The 16645-nt window shown below is 35.9% G+C and overlaps 1 protein-coding gene across 4 annotated transcripts in view; it reads right to left on the bottom strand.

Annotated features, from left to right (window-relative positions):
• Positions 1 to 16645, bottom strand: part of INPP4B (inositol polyphosphate-4-phosphatase type II B) — a 296612-nt gene that overhangs the window by 99311 nt on the left and 180656 nt on the right. For 2 of the 4 annotated variants that reach the window (XM_084285787.1, XM_084285789.1), the window contains 4 exons: positions 14023 to 14134; positions 13598 to 13708; positions 11478 to 11550; positions 5056 to 5203 (listed from right to left, as the gene is read on the bottom strand). In XM_084285787.1, the coding sequence (XP_084141913.1) occupies positions 5056 to 5203; positions 11478 to 11550; positions 13598 to 13708; positions 14023 to 14134 (444 nt within the window). The remainder of the gene's footprint in view (positions 1 to 5055; positions 5204 to 11477; positions 11551 to 13597; positions 13709 to 14022; positions 14135 to 16645) is intronic. The other 2 variants (XM_084285788.1, XM_084285790.1) reach the window with 1 other exon arrangement.

The raw sequence follows: 16645 nt of genomic DNA, 5'->3' as shown, positions 1-16645 counted from the left end.
TATAGGGAGAATAAACCGGGATTTGCAGAGTCTTAAGAATATTTTGAACTGTCCGTGACAGCTGGAGTCTTAAAGTTCATTTTGCATCTCTATCCACCCCAGTTTTTCTTATTCAAAAGCATAGGCAACACAACAGCTAAATTAAACCCATTCCTTTCTTTCTGCCTTGAAACTCTTTCCCTTCCTGGGATATTTTATTACCTGTGTTTATTTTAAAAACTCAAATCTTCAAATAGCATAAGCATTTGAAGCTAGGTGTATTATTTATTTTAAAAGCAAAGAATAATTTTCTTGAATCGCATGATTGCAGAGTCTCAAATTCAGTAATATTCAGTATGGCAGCTACAGAATTTATATTTTACACCTAAATTCTATTTTTAGTAATTATCAATTGTGAATGGTTTTGTTTGTTTGTTTTTATTATATATTTATTTATTTTACATTTTCCTGCTGTATCAGGATATAGTAGAATCAGCTTAGGTCAAATAAAGACAATCGTTTTGCTTATATCGTAGAGCTGAAACAACATTTTACTCTGACAGTTTTTATTTATCACTTCACTTCTTTCAGATTGGAATCATATATGTGTTAAAATGAATCATATAATTAATTGCATGATTACTCAGGCATCTAAACACTTCTGTGGGTGTTTTTTTCCCCCAACTTATTAATCAGTGTCTCATTCAAAATTAACTGTGCTGTCTTTATGACATCAGTAACAATAAAATTGTACAGGGCCTTTTTTTTTTTTAAATCATGTTTACACCTTAATGTCTCTGAATTTATACTCTGCATCAAGTGACATGAAAAGACAAAATTACACCAAACTTAGTGCTATTAGAAGCACAGGTTACTGTTAAGTACAAAGTCTAGTTAACCACATAGAAGTTAAGATTTCTTTCAGTGAAGACAGAATTTGTATTCAAATAATTACAGCCTTGAAAACAAGATTATTTTTACTTTGGTTTTGTATTGTTCTGTTCTTCACCACATTGGAGACTCAACAAGACTTACCTCAACAAGTTAGATCATTTGCTTGGTATTGAATTCTTTGATTCCAGGGCATGCTGTGCACAAACAACTAGAAATTTTACCAACCAATCTCCAAGAAGCATTAACATTTTATAACTTTCAGCACTGCTGAATAATAATAATGTTACCTATAGGTAACTACCACAGAACAAATTAGGAAGTATTCCTCCATTCCAACGTGCTACAGCTTTAAACACCCAGTGTAGAAAGTAGAGCCCAGCAAATTTGACTTCATTAAGTCTGATGAAAATTCCGCCTAGACTTAAACAGTTGCCATCTTTTCCAAATTTAGTTATGAATAGTGAAATCAAGAGTACAAAGAATTATATAGTATTCACACATGAAAATAACTTCTATTCATTTATAAATGCATGGTAATAAATTGAATCATGTTGCAGGTAGGCAATTGTCCACAATCTACTCAGAAAAATTTAAGTTACACTTGCATTTGTACATTTATATTCCTATATGCAGCATCTGATGGTCAAAGAGATATTTTGCATCCTTTCTGATGCACAGCAGGGTAAATACCTTCACATGCATGTAGTTGAACTATGTTCTACTGCTGCTTTTTTTAATTTTTTTTCAAGTATTCAAAAAATTTCTTCCATGAAAAATCATGCTAGGTAGTTATCTGAGTTAAGGTTTTAAAAGTCTTCAAGTGGATGCCAGATCATATTAACAGTGTCCATATAAAGGTGGTGAGTTCCAACAGCTTTAAAAGTTACAGTAAGTTTACTTGGTGTAGTTTTTCCACACTACATCCATCAACACAATGTTTTTGCAGTGCCATTGTTCAAAAACAAGTAATTTAAAAACTTATGTGCAAAGGTCCACAAAATCAATGCCCATTGCCAATACAGAGCATTTCTGCCTGTGTCTCCATTTCTCTACAGAGGTTTTATATTAAAAGAATGGAGCAAAACATTTGTCTTTCAAACAATCTAAAATCTGTCCCCATTCTGGAATGTTGCAAGGAAGAATTCAAAAAACAGATTGTGAAATCTATACTAGACTGACTACAAGATAAATTGGCATGAGAAAAGGCTACTGGGGTTGGGACAGGACAGCCATTGCAGAAGGAAAGTTGGAAGGCGCTTTGTACTCTGGAAAGATGGGTCAAGGGAAGTTGAGCAATTTATCCTTGAAATTTGTTTACAGGCTGTGACCACAGATGCTATCGGCCAAATTCAGCCATAAGTAGGTGAAATTTCCCTTTAACCAAAACTGAATTTGGCCCTAAGGAACTCAAAAAGAGCTTTAGCAACAAATGTGAGAGACATGTATGGCGGGTTCTACTGTGTTTTCCTAATTCTCCTGCTATCAGAGAATCATCTAGGTTGGAAGTGACCTCTGAGATCACCTAGTCCAACCTCTGACCTAACACTAACAAGTCCTCCACTAAACCAAATCACTAAGCTCTACATCTAAATGTCTTTTAAATACCTCCAGGGATGGTAACTCAACCACTTCCCTGGGCAACCCATTCCAATGCCCAACAACCCTTTCTATGCTGATCTAGTACAACAAAAACCACATCCACAACTGCAAGCTTAGATTACACAGGCTGGCAAAAATTCTGAACGACTTATAAACTAAGATATAAAAGATAGGTATAAAAAATGTGGACAAGATCAGTGTAGAGAAACAGGGGAAAGGACCCACTGAAAACCCTTGAAGAAGAAACATTTTTGTTGTAATGAAAAGCAGCAAAGTAGATTATATGGCCCTTGTTAGAACAGTAAAAATGACCACATAACTCATTAAGACTTCCTCCAAAGAGGTTTGAAGGATTTGCATTCTTTAATGCATGAATATCTTTAAAACTTTCCTCCATGCTGAAAAAAAAATATCCTCAGTGGTTACGTACTTCAGAGTATCAAGTCCAAAAATGAAAAAAGTTTGGTTAACAATGAACATTGTAGTTTTATCAAGTGATAAACAATTCTAAGAGCTATGAGAAAAGAGAATTTAAATTACAATTTAAAATACAATACTGAATAGGATTAACATTGCACTTGGATATCTTTTATATGTAATTGCTTCAGACTATATTGAATCCACAATAGGAATGAAATGAAACAAGCTGAGCATAGTAAGTGGCCTCTGAGACAAAAATATTTATTCACTGGGGAAAAAAAAAAACATGCAGAGAAGAATACTTCAGAAGGAAAGAACCTCGAGATGGTATACCATAATATTTATAAGAGTTCAAGAACTAGCATAGCAATAACTTCCTTCCATTAATTTACTACTTGATAAATGTAAGGAGGACACATCTTCGTAATTATTTCAGACAGCAGAGCATGTGCAAAGCTGAAGCTTCAACCTACATGCTTGTACACTGATAGGCAAACAGATGCCCTTATTCCTTCCATCTGCTTATATCCTACAAAAAGGTGCCGCTCCCCTTGATCTTACCTCCTCCTTCAGACTGCCCTCCTAATCTTCTACATGGCACTGATATCACACTGGCAGTCAGGAAAACCATGAGCACTTGCCTCAATCTTCAAGCCACTTTTACTTACGTTTCTTCCTCCAAGTTTTTCTTAATTTCAGTGAGTATTTAAAGATCATTTAACACAAATAACAAGTAATGGGTGGGTTTTTTTTTTGTTTCTTTTTCTTTCCTTTTAGATGAATGTTATTATTTGAAATAACAACAAGCACTGTTACTTCCATTATGGCTTTGGAGACAATAACACATTAGAAATAAAAGTAGTTAAAGTAATCCCTTAACACTTAAAAGGCATTTACCCATGGGGCAAATGAAAATTTGGGAAGTGGATGAGCTGTGTATTCAGTATAATCTATTTTTATTGCTAACTAAAAAAAAGTACACATCAGTATTTTCATACAAGATTTGGCCCATAAGCACCTAAACATGGTGTTAATGAATAAAATAAAGTATTACAATGATTCACATATGATTTTATAACCCATCATCATCACTATACAGAAGTATGTACCAGTCCACTGACTTTATTAAATGCAAGATTCTGGCCTGACAACTACTGTTGTATTGGCATAAAGAAATCACAGAGAAGCAACAGATGGGGTGAATAAAAATAGATAGGAACTCCTACTGCAGGACCAACCACCACCATAAAGAACCCTTCCAATGTGCTGTGGAACGGGGAATGCCTGAAAACACACAGGATGACTTAGGGATCCAGAATTAGCTTACAGTGCTGCTCTTAGGCATTAGACAAGATGACAACTTAGGCAAGATTCACAGGGAAAGAGGCAACATCTTTTAGTACACTATCCAGTATCACTGGAAAAAGCAGATAAGATTTTAGGGAAGCCTTGGACCACTTGAAATACTAGCTTTTGTCCCAGCTGTATCAGCAGAACTTATTCAAAGGCAGATCACAATTTTAGTCCCTACAGTGGGCAAACAAGTTTTAGGCCGCTGGTGATCCTTATCCTCTTTTTGCCCCACGCCATACATACTGTGATAATCCTAAGTCTTTCCTGATTAAAAGGCCCAACATGAGCAAAGATTTCAAAATTATATTATTTTGATACCTTTTTCTCATGTCAAAAATTGTAAATTAGTTAAAAGAAAGTGATTTATATTATCATTGCTTCTTTATTAACTGTGAACATGTTACTTTATATGGCTTGCGTAATATTTACCAATGGTTTAAGTGCTACTAAGGCACAAAGCCAAACATTCTACAATGCAGTTCACACTCTCGTCATGTGTTGTTTCTGTATACGATGTTAGCTTTTCAGAAAATGTGTATCGTTAACCAAATGTTGATTCTTGCACATTTCAAGTCATAACTGCATTCTAGCACAGTTCATAGCACAGAACTTAAGAACTCACACTGGAGTCTTATAAAGTTACAAGCAATCAATTCTGTTGTTCAGTTACAGCTGCAAATTCTTAACAGCAAAAGAGCACTATATTTTGCCCATTTCATTGTTTAAATTATTATTTTTTAAGCTCATCACACACTTTTTTCTAAGAAAAATAAAATATAGTATTGACTATTACTACTTCTTCATCCTTACCTTCTCATATCCTCCTTTATGTGCAGATTGATCAGTTCTTTAGGAACATGGAAAGAGAGAGTAGTCTCAGCCATCTGTTCACGGATCCTCATCCACTTGTTGTCAGAAGTAGGGAATCTATACAACTTACAGATCGGATTTTTTAACACTGCAAAGAAGAAAAATTATATCATTGCTTTCCTGTGGTTATACAACTGAAAATTTTTGACAACAAACTTAACCTAAAAACAATATGCTATTTTCCCCTCCAGCTTGTAGAATTACTTTTAAAACCATTAGAATTCTGTTATGTACATAAATATTTTATTTATTATCACAGCATGCGGAGGACATATTGCTAGTACAATAGGAAATTCACATTTTGCCGTAGCAGGTATTCTGTGAATTTAGCATTTCAGTGTAGTAAGAACATCAATTATGCTCTTTATTCTTACACTTAAGGTACAATTAGTGAAAATGGAATGCAAAACATAAACAATGAACTCGCATACAGTCAATACTACCACATACCATCTGCTAGAATCACTCACATTAATAATAAATTGCACTGGAAAAGTGAAGCATGCCTCACAGTTTAGCTGTATTTGATGCATCTTCTCCATGACATGCACATATAGAAGTCATTAACACAAATAGATGTTGTGCATCCACATTAATGGAAACTCGATCACTGACGCAGTCAAGAAAATGGTACTTCATAGAAATAAGGATAACAATCATGCAAACACATTACACTCTGCTCCCAAAACACTACTGTAATTTGACATGGAAAAAAAAAAAAAAACAACAACTTGAAAGGCTGTCCTTAAAACCCACCATGGTTTTCACCTTAAAGCTCTTAGCATGTTGGCTGTTTCCACTCTGACCTTACAATGATGTTCTGTAATAGAGATAGGAAATTTCTATTCCTTCCCCGCCATTCTTAACTGATGGGGTAAAAAGCTATGAAAGGAAAGTTTTGTTTGACTATATCAATAAGCTTTGTGGGGGATCAATTTCTGTCATTAAATATACACGTGCTGCTTCCTAACACAAAGTGACTTTGGACAGCCATCCAAATCCTCCAACAGTACTTTTCTATCAGACTTCTGAGAAAAAAAAAAAAAAAAGAAAAAAAAAAAAAGCCTTAGACGAGGGTCCCATTGATCTGCCAGTGAATGGTCTATAACTCAAACAAATATATTTCCCATGTGTGCTGCAAGGAAACTGCTGCTGTCAAAATGACGGCTACTAGTAGAAATTTCAGCTTCTTTTACAACTCACTGCTACTGTTACTGCCTACTCAGGCTGACTTAAATAGAACAAAAAACACAGGCCAAGTTATCAAAGATACACAAATGGTCATGTATATCTAAGTAAGCTTGCTTTTTTAAAAAACCATAATTCATTAAGAAAGGAATGTTGCAAATATTCACACTAAAGTAATTGCTGATTTACTGTTTTCTATTCCTGTCATTGAGATCTCCTTAATCAGTCTTAGAGAAATTGGAAGCATTCAATCTTTTTGCCTTTATGATTGATTTTATGTAGAAAAGTCAGAACTTAGTTTTTTTTTGAAGTAAACATAATAGATGGATGGCAATGGCCTACAAATAACAGCAGTTTTTGTTCATCACTAGCACCTGAAATACCTCAATGCTCAAGTGCACACATTTTACAGCTTGAGAATCCTCGCTACAAAAAAAAATTAAAAAAATCTCTAAGCCCTGTAAACTCAACTTATATCCAGTGTTTGGACTTTGCTATATTACTTCATTAAAATATGCTGTAATGTTTTCCTATGCTTATTGTCTTCTGCTGAGAATCTTTCTTGGAAAATCAGTTTTCCAATAATGTTGACAGCCTCTGCCAATCCATAAGGCAGCTATATGGCACCCATCATTAACAAGACATGGAATGACAATCTTTAGACATCAGAGGGAGCTCAATAAACTCTGTTAAATCAAGTCTGGCCTTAAACAAAAACCTAAAACAGTTTTAGGATTTAGATTAGGTGTAACCTGTTTACTATGAAGCAGGCTGATAATTTTCACGAGGAGTTTTCAGATGATAATGACCAAGACACAAACATAAAATGTGAAGAAGAGAGAAGAACGTTTTCCTTTCCAATAAGTTTTTAAAGACAGTTTTCCCAAGAACAATGTTTGAATTTGTACTCAGAATCTATCACATTCAAAAAATTCGCCTGTCTGTGAGAACCTAATGCATATGCACAGAATTAGTTGATCAGCATACGTACATATCCACAATCTCTTTCCTCCCATTATCACCAGCAATAAAAACTACTACCATCAACCAAAAAAAAAAAAAAAAAAAAAAAAAAAAAAAAAAAACCACAGACGAGTAATACTACTGCAGCATGGTATCAAGGAGACTAGGTATTACTTCAGAAACATGGATCCAAAGGTCTTGCTTCTACCATTGTTAGAATGATTAAGCTATTCATTGGGTATTATCTGAAGATAATACCTCTGATGCTGAACTTTCAGAATGGAATAATCTCAAGTGGTTCTAGTTAGTTAAAAAATAAATAAAAATAGATTTTTAGAATGGCCAAAACATCTATCTTCCCATGGGTTTATGAAGAAAAATTCAATTACAAACTCAGAAAAAAAAAGCCTTGGAATTTTGTTTTTATGAGGAAATCAGTTAATTCTAATTTGCACTGTTGCTAGAGTTCAAGGTCGTCACAATGAGCTGCACAATACTCCGTGTTTTTTTTTTTTTAATAAACAGAGCTACTAACTACTAAAGTCATGTGACTCCACAGAAGTCTCAGATACGTTTTTCCTTCTAATCAAACCAAGTTGTCAAAAAAAAAAAAAAAAAAAAAAAAAAGAAATCCAGAAGGCATGTAAAAGCACCTGAATGGTAAAGATAGCAAAGATAGCAAGACTAGATTCAGCTTTTATCAACAGTAGTTATTAAAATGAAAGTTTCACAAATGTAATCCTTCCTGTATTTCGACAGTGATCATGTAAGTTACTGAAAAAAAGTAATTCCAAATGAACTCCTGTGGTTAGAAAGAGAACGATTTATTTTAAAAATGTTTCTTTATAGCATGAAGCCTAGAAGCCTATGTCATATATTTAACCATCCATATTTTTGGACATACTCATTTTTAAATTTAAAGACCTCTGTACTTTTTATTCCATGCAATATAGTTCACACTGCTTCCCCTGCAAGTAAAATAAAAAAAAATAATAGAAGATTCAATACTCTGCTTTCATTTTTGTTCCCTGTTCAACATAGATCAAAGCATACCGCTGCCACACACTAATTCACTAACAGTGTTTCTATTTATATTTTCCTTTTTTTGGACAGATGTATTATGCTAGGATAGGATAATTTCTACATCCTAAATTTTTGCTTAATTGCTATTACTTTTATTCTCTTTTTCATTGCAAAGGGCAATACATTTTCTTGCAAACAATTGGCAAACACTCCTGTGTTAGAAACAAACAACTGAATTTGGTGACACAAATTCAATCTCTTGGGGTATAAACAGAATACTAATAGGTGTTTGTGAAATATATTCATTCCTTCCTCACTCAATAAGTGCCTTGTAACTCACTTGAGGGCTCTGAGTTCTATATATTAAGATTTAAGTTTCAGAAGAATGCCAGCATGCACCTATGCCTACAGGCTTTAAGAACCACATTTTTTTTCTTTTTTTTTTTTTTTTTCTTCTCAATTTAATAGGTTTGAAGGCCTGAAAAACAACATGAAGCAGAGCGAAACAGGAATGTTTACAACAGCATACACGTGTAGTAAACACCTATGTTTCTGGAATATATGCTGTACTGTAGATAGCTCTGTATTTACACAGCAGGGAAAGTAGTACAGGTAATACATACTATAGGCCGGATGATAACCTCAACTTCTATCATATTACTGCTGCTGTTCTTCTTTTTCCTTCACTCCTTATTCTTGATTGCCTCCAATTTTGCCACACTGAAATTTGTCTAGCTTAAGCTGATTATTTTTGGAAATTGTCAGTTAAAATGGTCCAGCTGCCTTGAAAATGAGGCTAAAAGCATGAGATGGTCTATGATGTGCAAGCTATGAGATCTATAATGGAAAGTTCCGTGCTTTATAAACTTGAATCCTGAGGGTAAATCTTTTACAGAGATGTACGTTTTTCACAGAATCATTTAGGTTGGAAAAGACCTCTAAGATCATCTCATCCAACTTTTCAAGTCCAACCTTTAGTCCAACCTTTTTACCCCATCTATGGCATTCCTCCCAGATCTGACAATGATATGAAGTGTAAAGCTTTAGGAAAGAATGTAAAAATTCAAAACAGACTGACTTGAACTTAACACCTTATACTTGCACCGATGGTCTACCTCTATTGAAAATGCTTGTCTCCTTCCTAGTTTTTAATGCTAACAAGATTGTGAATGTCTTGTTCTTACAGGGTGGATGAATACCATTTTGGGCAGAGCTAATGTGTGGCACAACGTGTTAAGGGCAGCACTGGTGCCCATATGAGAAAATCCATCTCCAGGCAATGCAGACAGCCTTAATCTACATGAATCCCAGTCACGGAGACATGCTGGGAGAAAAGTCTGACCGGCTGGGACAAGAGGCTGTGAATAAAAAAGGAAAGCAAAAGTCTCCTAAGAAAAGAAATTGGGAATTCACTAAGAATAAGGAGAAAAGAATGGGACTGACAAAACCTGTTACTAGTGCCAGGTGTCTGTAGGGAAGTTCAGGCAATACTGGGGTGAGAAGAGGAAGTCACAAAAACAGGAAGCAAACTGAAGAATAAGTACTTATTAGAACAAACTTCCTGCATCTGAAAGCTATTTCCAATATACTGCATGCTGTCATTTCTCATATGTGCATCTGCAATTCCGCTATTTCCCTTCACCTCTTTTCTAAAAAGAAAACCAAACCAACCAAAAACAACAACAAAAAAAGCTTTGCAGGTTTGACTTTGAATACCCTGGCAATGCTGGGTGAGTCTGGGGTTTGCATTTGTATACAAGACCAACAAACATAGATGTGTTAAGTGCTGTCTACATACACTGTAGAATCGCATGCAAACACTCCTGACAAAGTGACCTAAACTTGATTATTCCTCAAGCTGACAAGTATCTTGTAAGTTCCAACAATTTAACACAACTCACTCCCCAAACTACAGCATTTCCCCACCAAAAATAAATTAAAAAATTTAAACCCAGCCAATGGCAAATTAAAGGAATTCAGTTGCAATCAGTGACATTTTCTCTGAATATAAAGTCCTTTGAGACCCAGTTAGCTGGATGACACACAGTCAGAATCTAAGAGCTGTACTGAGTTTGACCAAATCATGCAACTGGCTCTGTATCTCACCTCCAAGAAGAGCCATAAATAGATACCTAAAGATATAAGACACTCTCCCTGTCTCTAGTTGTTTCCAGTTAAGGAATCTCCAGAATGAGATGTAGTTCAATCAATTAAAAAGTTCTCCACAGACATTTCTAGTCTCTCATTGAAGCAGTAAAAAGAAATGGCCATTCTGAAAAAGGTGTTTTTCCCTGCTTCTGATCTATTCTCAACAAATCACAGGAAAATACAGCTTTTACACATGCATAAGAAAATTAATTCTGTAGGTTTCTAGCGCTTCCTTCAGACTGCAAATCTTGACTACTAAGTCTCCAGTCCTGCCAATGAAGTAATATGAAAAAGTTTCAATAAAGGTTTTAAAAGGTTTTAAAACTTCAGTAACATTTCTCTTCAACTGCATGCAGCAAACACACCGAATACTTGACAGCGCAGTGGTTTCTGATGACCCATATAACTTATCTGTGACATTCTTACTGTAGAGCAATGGAGATCCATAAACTTGGGCTAATAAAACTTTTACAGTGCAGCATATCAGCATGTAATATTTCTCAGTATATTGAAAGAGAAATTGTTCTAGTTCAGCACTGTACACTCAAGCCAGAGCTGTCTTAGAATTGAGAATGACTTGCCAACAACTTCCTTAGTTTTAGGACAGACAGCTTTCAGATCCAACTGAAATTGCCATGGCATCAGCTATGAGAAAGATTAATTCTCCTGGGTATTCAATTGCAAATGGCACATAATTATTTTAACAGGACATCAAGCAATGACATGACATTAACTTATGAGGTTAATTCCATGCCCACTGAAGTCACAGACAATCTTGAAAAATTACTGAATTGTAAAGATGCTGGAGTGGGAAATTTCAGTAGCATTTCAGAAAGCATAATTGACATACTGAAAAAAAAAAAGTTTTCTTCACATTTCTTAACAAAATGATACTGTCAAAAAACTATAAAACATTAAAATTAAGAATCTCTACATGATTTGAAGAGCTTTTTAAGAGCTCTGCTACAAATTTTTGCAACTTCTTCAGGACCTGATAGAGCATTCCAACAGCCATCTCTAATGGAAGTTAGAATACTTACCTGCATTTAAAGAAGGCAAGTTGTCTTTGCCACTTAGGCCTTCAGGGGCTGTACACTCACGAACCAATGCACACTACAAGTGAAACACAACCACATACATAACACATTATGGCATAACAAGCAAATTTAAAGCAGTTCATAAATGGCAGACTAAAAAACAACACTGATAATTTCCCAGCCCTGCCAGTAATTGCCATTTACATTTTTATTTTTACATTTGTGTTCCAATATATTGCACCAGCATCAGAACTACTGCAGAGAAAGTGAGAAAATATTACCAGCTATTACATAATAGAACAAAAAGGTTTCCTACCAGAACAATGGCAGAGGCTAAAATAATTTTTTACTTCTTCTGTGGTTTCAGAGGGATTTCTTTCAACACGACATTTTTCACATGCACAGTGCCAGGAAGCACTCCATGAATTTTTAAACAAGGGAGAAGTAGGAACCAGAAGAAAACTTTAATTGTAAACCACAACCACATTTTAAAGTCCTCTGTTATATAAGTGAATTAGAAGAAGATTCCTTTGATTAGGTTAGTGTATAAAGTAGAAGTAGTTAAAGTTTTTGGAGAAATCAACTGGTATGAAGACATGCTAAATGTACTAAGATGAATATTTTGTGTTCCTCCCCCAGTAAGAAAAAAAAAGCTTATGAAGGTGATAGGAAAATCAGGTAGCAGAATTCTTTTTAGATGTTCTGCTGCAGAGCTTGAAGCAAAGAGGAGACATGACGTGCTCCCTACCAGCTGACATCTCAAGTAGAATTGACTTATCAGCTTACTCCTCCCTGAGCAATCCCTAGGGCATAGGGTATCTAATGAGTTCACAAACGTAATGCAGAACTTATCTCTTTGAAGTAATACAGCAACTCTACCTTCTCGCAATTACTTCTTGGGAATAAACTCATAGATTGCATCCTCACTACGAACATACAAACTAGGGCTCCATGATGCAACACCATGACAACTAATTCCTAAAAATTGAATCCTTTAAAGACTACGAGAAATACAGCTGTCACAAGGTTACTCTTTCATGCAAGTATTAGAACCCCTTAGAAAGGTGCTATTAAAAGCATTAGAAAGGTGTTATTAAAAGCCTTCTGGCTACCCCAGAACAGACACAGACCATTAATAATATCTGAAATTATTGTGTGAAGTCTCATTCCACATTTTGAAATAGAAAAAAAAATGAAAGAGAAGGCTAGAAAAAGTTAGTCTTGCATATCTTACAGAGGTTGTACAGTACAAAACCAGAAAGATTTCAGTGTTTTTTTTTGGCTACTTTGGAATTGGTCCCCCTAGTCCATGGGTTTAAAAAGGCTTTGGGACCCTTTGATGAGGATGGATACATCCTCAGAGTTTGGCCCAAAAGCAGACTGTTTTGGCTAAGCAGGAAAGATACTCAGAACAATGCCCTTCTCTTCAAATATACATTATTTATAACATAATATTTTTTGTTACCTCAAAAAAGAAAAAAATAAGGAGTATTTAATTTTGCATCTCCTGCAGCATTATCTGAACTTAGTTGATTTTTTTCTCCTCCATCAAGAGCAGAATAAGGGAAGCATCTGAAGTACATCATAGTATTAGTGTTGCAAAAATTCTGTCAGTGAAAATGAAACTCCAGAGACAGCTATCAAGTGGCAGCAGCTATATTTCAGTTGTCATCATACTGGGGCCTCAGAAAAAGACCTTATTAATCACAAACCATTCAAACCCCAATAACGTTATTCAGAGTGGTCATTTCTGAATCTTTCCCCAGCCCAAGCCTCTTGTCATCCATCTTTTCCACCCCTCCTTTGGATCCCCCATTCCTCCCAAATCCATTCCCACGTATCTCCAAATCCCACATATCATCCCCGTCTTGCATCTCCACCACTTCTGGCTGCAAGACCTGCCAAGTGGACATCATTTTTTCCCTAACACCTTTTGTCCCTCCTCTTACTCCTCGCCACAAGTCCCCCAGCTCAAAATACCTGCATACACCCCCTATTCAACACTACCCTGTTCTAGCACTCTGAAGTGCCATTGCTGCCACCCTCCACCCCTCTTGATTTTCTCCACCACTACGTGCTCCCATAAAATGCAGCTGAACCTGCCCCTTTGCAAGGGGATTCACCTCTTCTTTGGCTCGCCTGTCTGTCATTCTTTCCAGGTTTTCAGTATTGTGGGCACAGCTTGCACTTAGAAATCCACATGAACAGGACTTCAAGGGCAGAAAACAGAGGAACTGTCCAAGGGAAAAAGAAATCAGATTTATGGCGTCTCTACGGACAATTGTTGATCAGGAGTGATTAAATAGGGTCAACTGAGGTCAAAATCAACTCTTTTTCTAAAAAAGGGGAGTGATTAGGAAACTGATAACAGCATATTACTCTCCACATTTCATGAAAAAGGATTTTTACTTCATAGAGATGAAGTGTACATAGGACTTCATTCCAGAAATTTTTGAATAACCACTTAACCCAATGTAGTATAAGTAATTTCATCATCTGGTACCTCTAATCGTTCTAATTAATTCTGCGCAATGAACTGAGTGGCTACCTTTTGATCCTGTGCATCTGTTGTGATGTGGTCCATTTCCCCATCTTCGAACTCTCCCATCTTCACAAGGTTGACTTCAATGGTACCAACTGTCTTCCCACCATCAGAAGTTCTGGAAAGAAATCTGACATTAGGTCATCTGCAGCATCTCATTTCTTCGATAAAAATATTTTCAGCAAACATATAGTTCCCTCTTTGTTCTGTATAGCTACTGTTCCGTACTTAACTCATTATTTACATCCATAAAGCAAACATTAAAAATAAGGCTTATTATGTTTACTGCACATGGCTTAAAACAAGGGAAGTTTTCATCATAAAACAGAGAATTGGAAACTTCAAAATGGTGGCAGAAAATGCTCAGAAGAGGTACTAGGATGCTGGCAAACAAGAAAAAAACTTTCAGAAAGAGTTATGTTAGACGTGTATTTCCATCAGTAACTGCCACATTCTTGGGACAGCTCTCACTGCAGGAAAATAAACCCTACTTCAACACAGATACCCTTACTGACCTTCAGAAAACAATCCTTGCATCATGTCAGTAAAAGAAAGAAAAATCCCCTGACTGTTGTTCTCCACGCTTCACCCAGCAAAATGGTGAAACCTACAGGCTGCAGCCCTGCTTCTGGCATAGCACAGGGCACGCGAGCTGACACCTGCTGCCCCTCAGCTTTGCCCAGCTGTTATGCACGGGCTGTCCTGCAGCACGTGCTCCTAACACCGCTCCAGGTGGCAGAGCCCTGTCTCTGGGCTGGGCTCCCATAGCTTTACATCAACTTTATTTTTGTGTGCTGTAATAAGGTCTAAATTAGGTCAGAGTAAGCCAGTTCTTCAGGCTGATTAAAGTTAAGCACATACGTCGGTCTTTCCAGGCATGGACACATTTTGATGCCAACTCAAACCTTGCTTTTTTTACATTAAAATCTCCAAGCATAGCTACTCCAAGCTTCAAATTTCAACATTTATATTTTGTTACAAGCCATTATACTTCAGTGTGTGACTCGGTGAAATATACTCATCTTGCAAGTACATGTACACAGCTTGAATATGTTCTTACATAAAAGCTTGAAAATTACACATAATTCTCCATATTTTACATGTGTCACTGTTTCATTTGCTGTAAGCTAAATTCATTAGTGACAATAAAATGAAAGAATACAAAATGAACCAATTCCGGATAGCCCTGCAACCCAAGAAGAAGCCTATGTTAATTAACAAAGTATACAGAAGAAAAATAATGAAGAAAGGTTCAATGTCCAAAGGGTGTTTATAAGCAAAGGTACATATTAATCCTGAAGTATATAAAGTGCAATTTAAGTGTTTTCTGAATTCAAAATGTTCCCCTGAGTTACTACATAGAGGTTTCACTTCATTTTTTTCCTTCCTAGGTCACAACTACCATGCAAACTGGGCTACCTCAGCAAATGGACTACAGCATTTCTAAGGAAAAAAAGAATACAAGAGATGTTAGCATATCATACATACTTCTAAAAATCAGAGCAAATGCTTGACTACAGGACTGACAATTTTTCAGCAGCTTAATGTGTCCTGATCAAAGTGTCAAGTGGATGATCTCATTGCCAAGCTGCCTTAAATAGGCAACAGCACTTGACTGTTTCCTGAAAGGAAAAAGTTTGCATTCTCTTGACCATCAGAAGTAAAATTTTGCCCTTCCATTTTTTAGGAATCATGATTTCTATGGCCAAAGAGACCTACAAGTCTGGCACTGACCTAGATAAAACAGACCTGATGCAAAGTTAAACCAGTGTAAATTAAGAGTATAAGTGAATATTGAGCAAAAAAGGTATTCAATTTGCAAATAAACTGATAAAAGCCAATGAGCTAAGTTGTTTGAGTTAAATAAAATAAAAATGGAAATTCTAGTCACACTTTCTCAGTCATCTCATTTTCTTTAGAAAACTCAATATCCCCTCCTTGCTGCTACTAGAAGCATGCCCCCTGCATGGCAGTGAGCACTGCATTGCTTGCCTGCACAAGCAGCACACAAGGGGAAGCTTTCTCCATACGTGTTGAAAGAAATACAATGGATGTAATTTCACTTTATATCCATTTTTTTCAATTATTTTCTTCTCAAAATCACTCATGTTCTGTTTTAATACATGTGTAATATTACAATCTAAAACATGCAGCAACTACAGGAGCAGACAATGGAAAAGAATAAAACTGAACAGTAGGACTGCTGCATTTTAATTGTACTCCTTCCTTCATTTCTGTCAACTTTCCACATGGAAATACAAAATCACAATTAAAAACAAATTCACAAAGTTTCTTTTTGATGCTAGAGGCACACAAGTCGACAAAAAGCTCTATAAATGTCCAGGGACAAGCCATCATTAGCTGTGTCACACACTGAATTTAAAATACCACTAGCGCATGAGTCTTCAAACAACAGACATGTCACACGTGTAAAACTTACAAACAATATCATGAGGTTAAAAATTTGCTTAAAAGAAAATTGAAAGTGAGAAACAGAATTGATGCAGTGGGAAAAATAAGAAGCCCACTGACCACACTGAACTAAAATAGGAAACTGTATAATTTTACTTTGCACAAACAGTATTACACATCAGATATACATATTTCGTGCCATTTGCTTGGACAAACA

Source organism: Netta rufina, assembly GCF_964035555.1.
Source record: "Netta rufina genome assembly, chromosome: 4".
Classification (NCBI taxonomy): Eukaryota; Metazoa; Chordata; class Aves; order Anseriformes; family Anatidae; genus Netta; species Netta rufina.
This window is presented reverse-complemented; position numbering and strand designations above follow the sequence as displayed.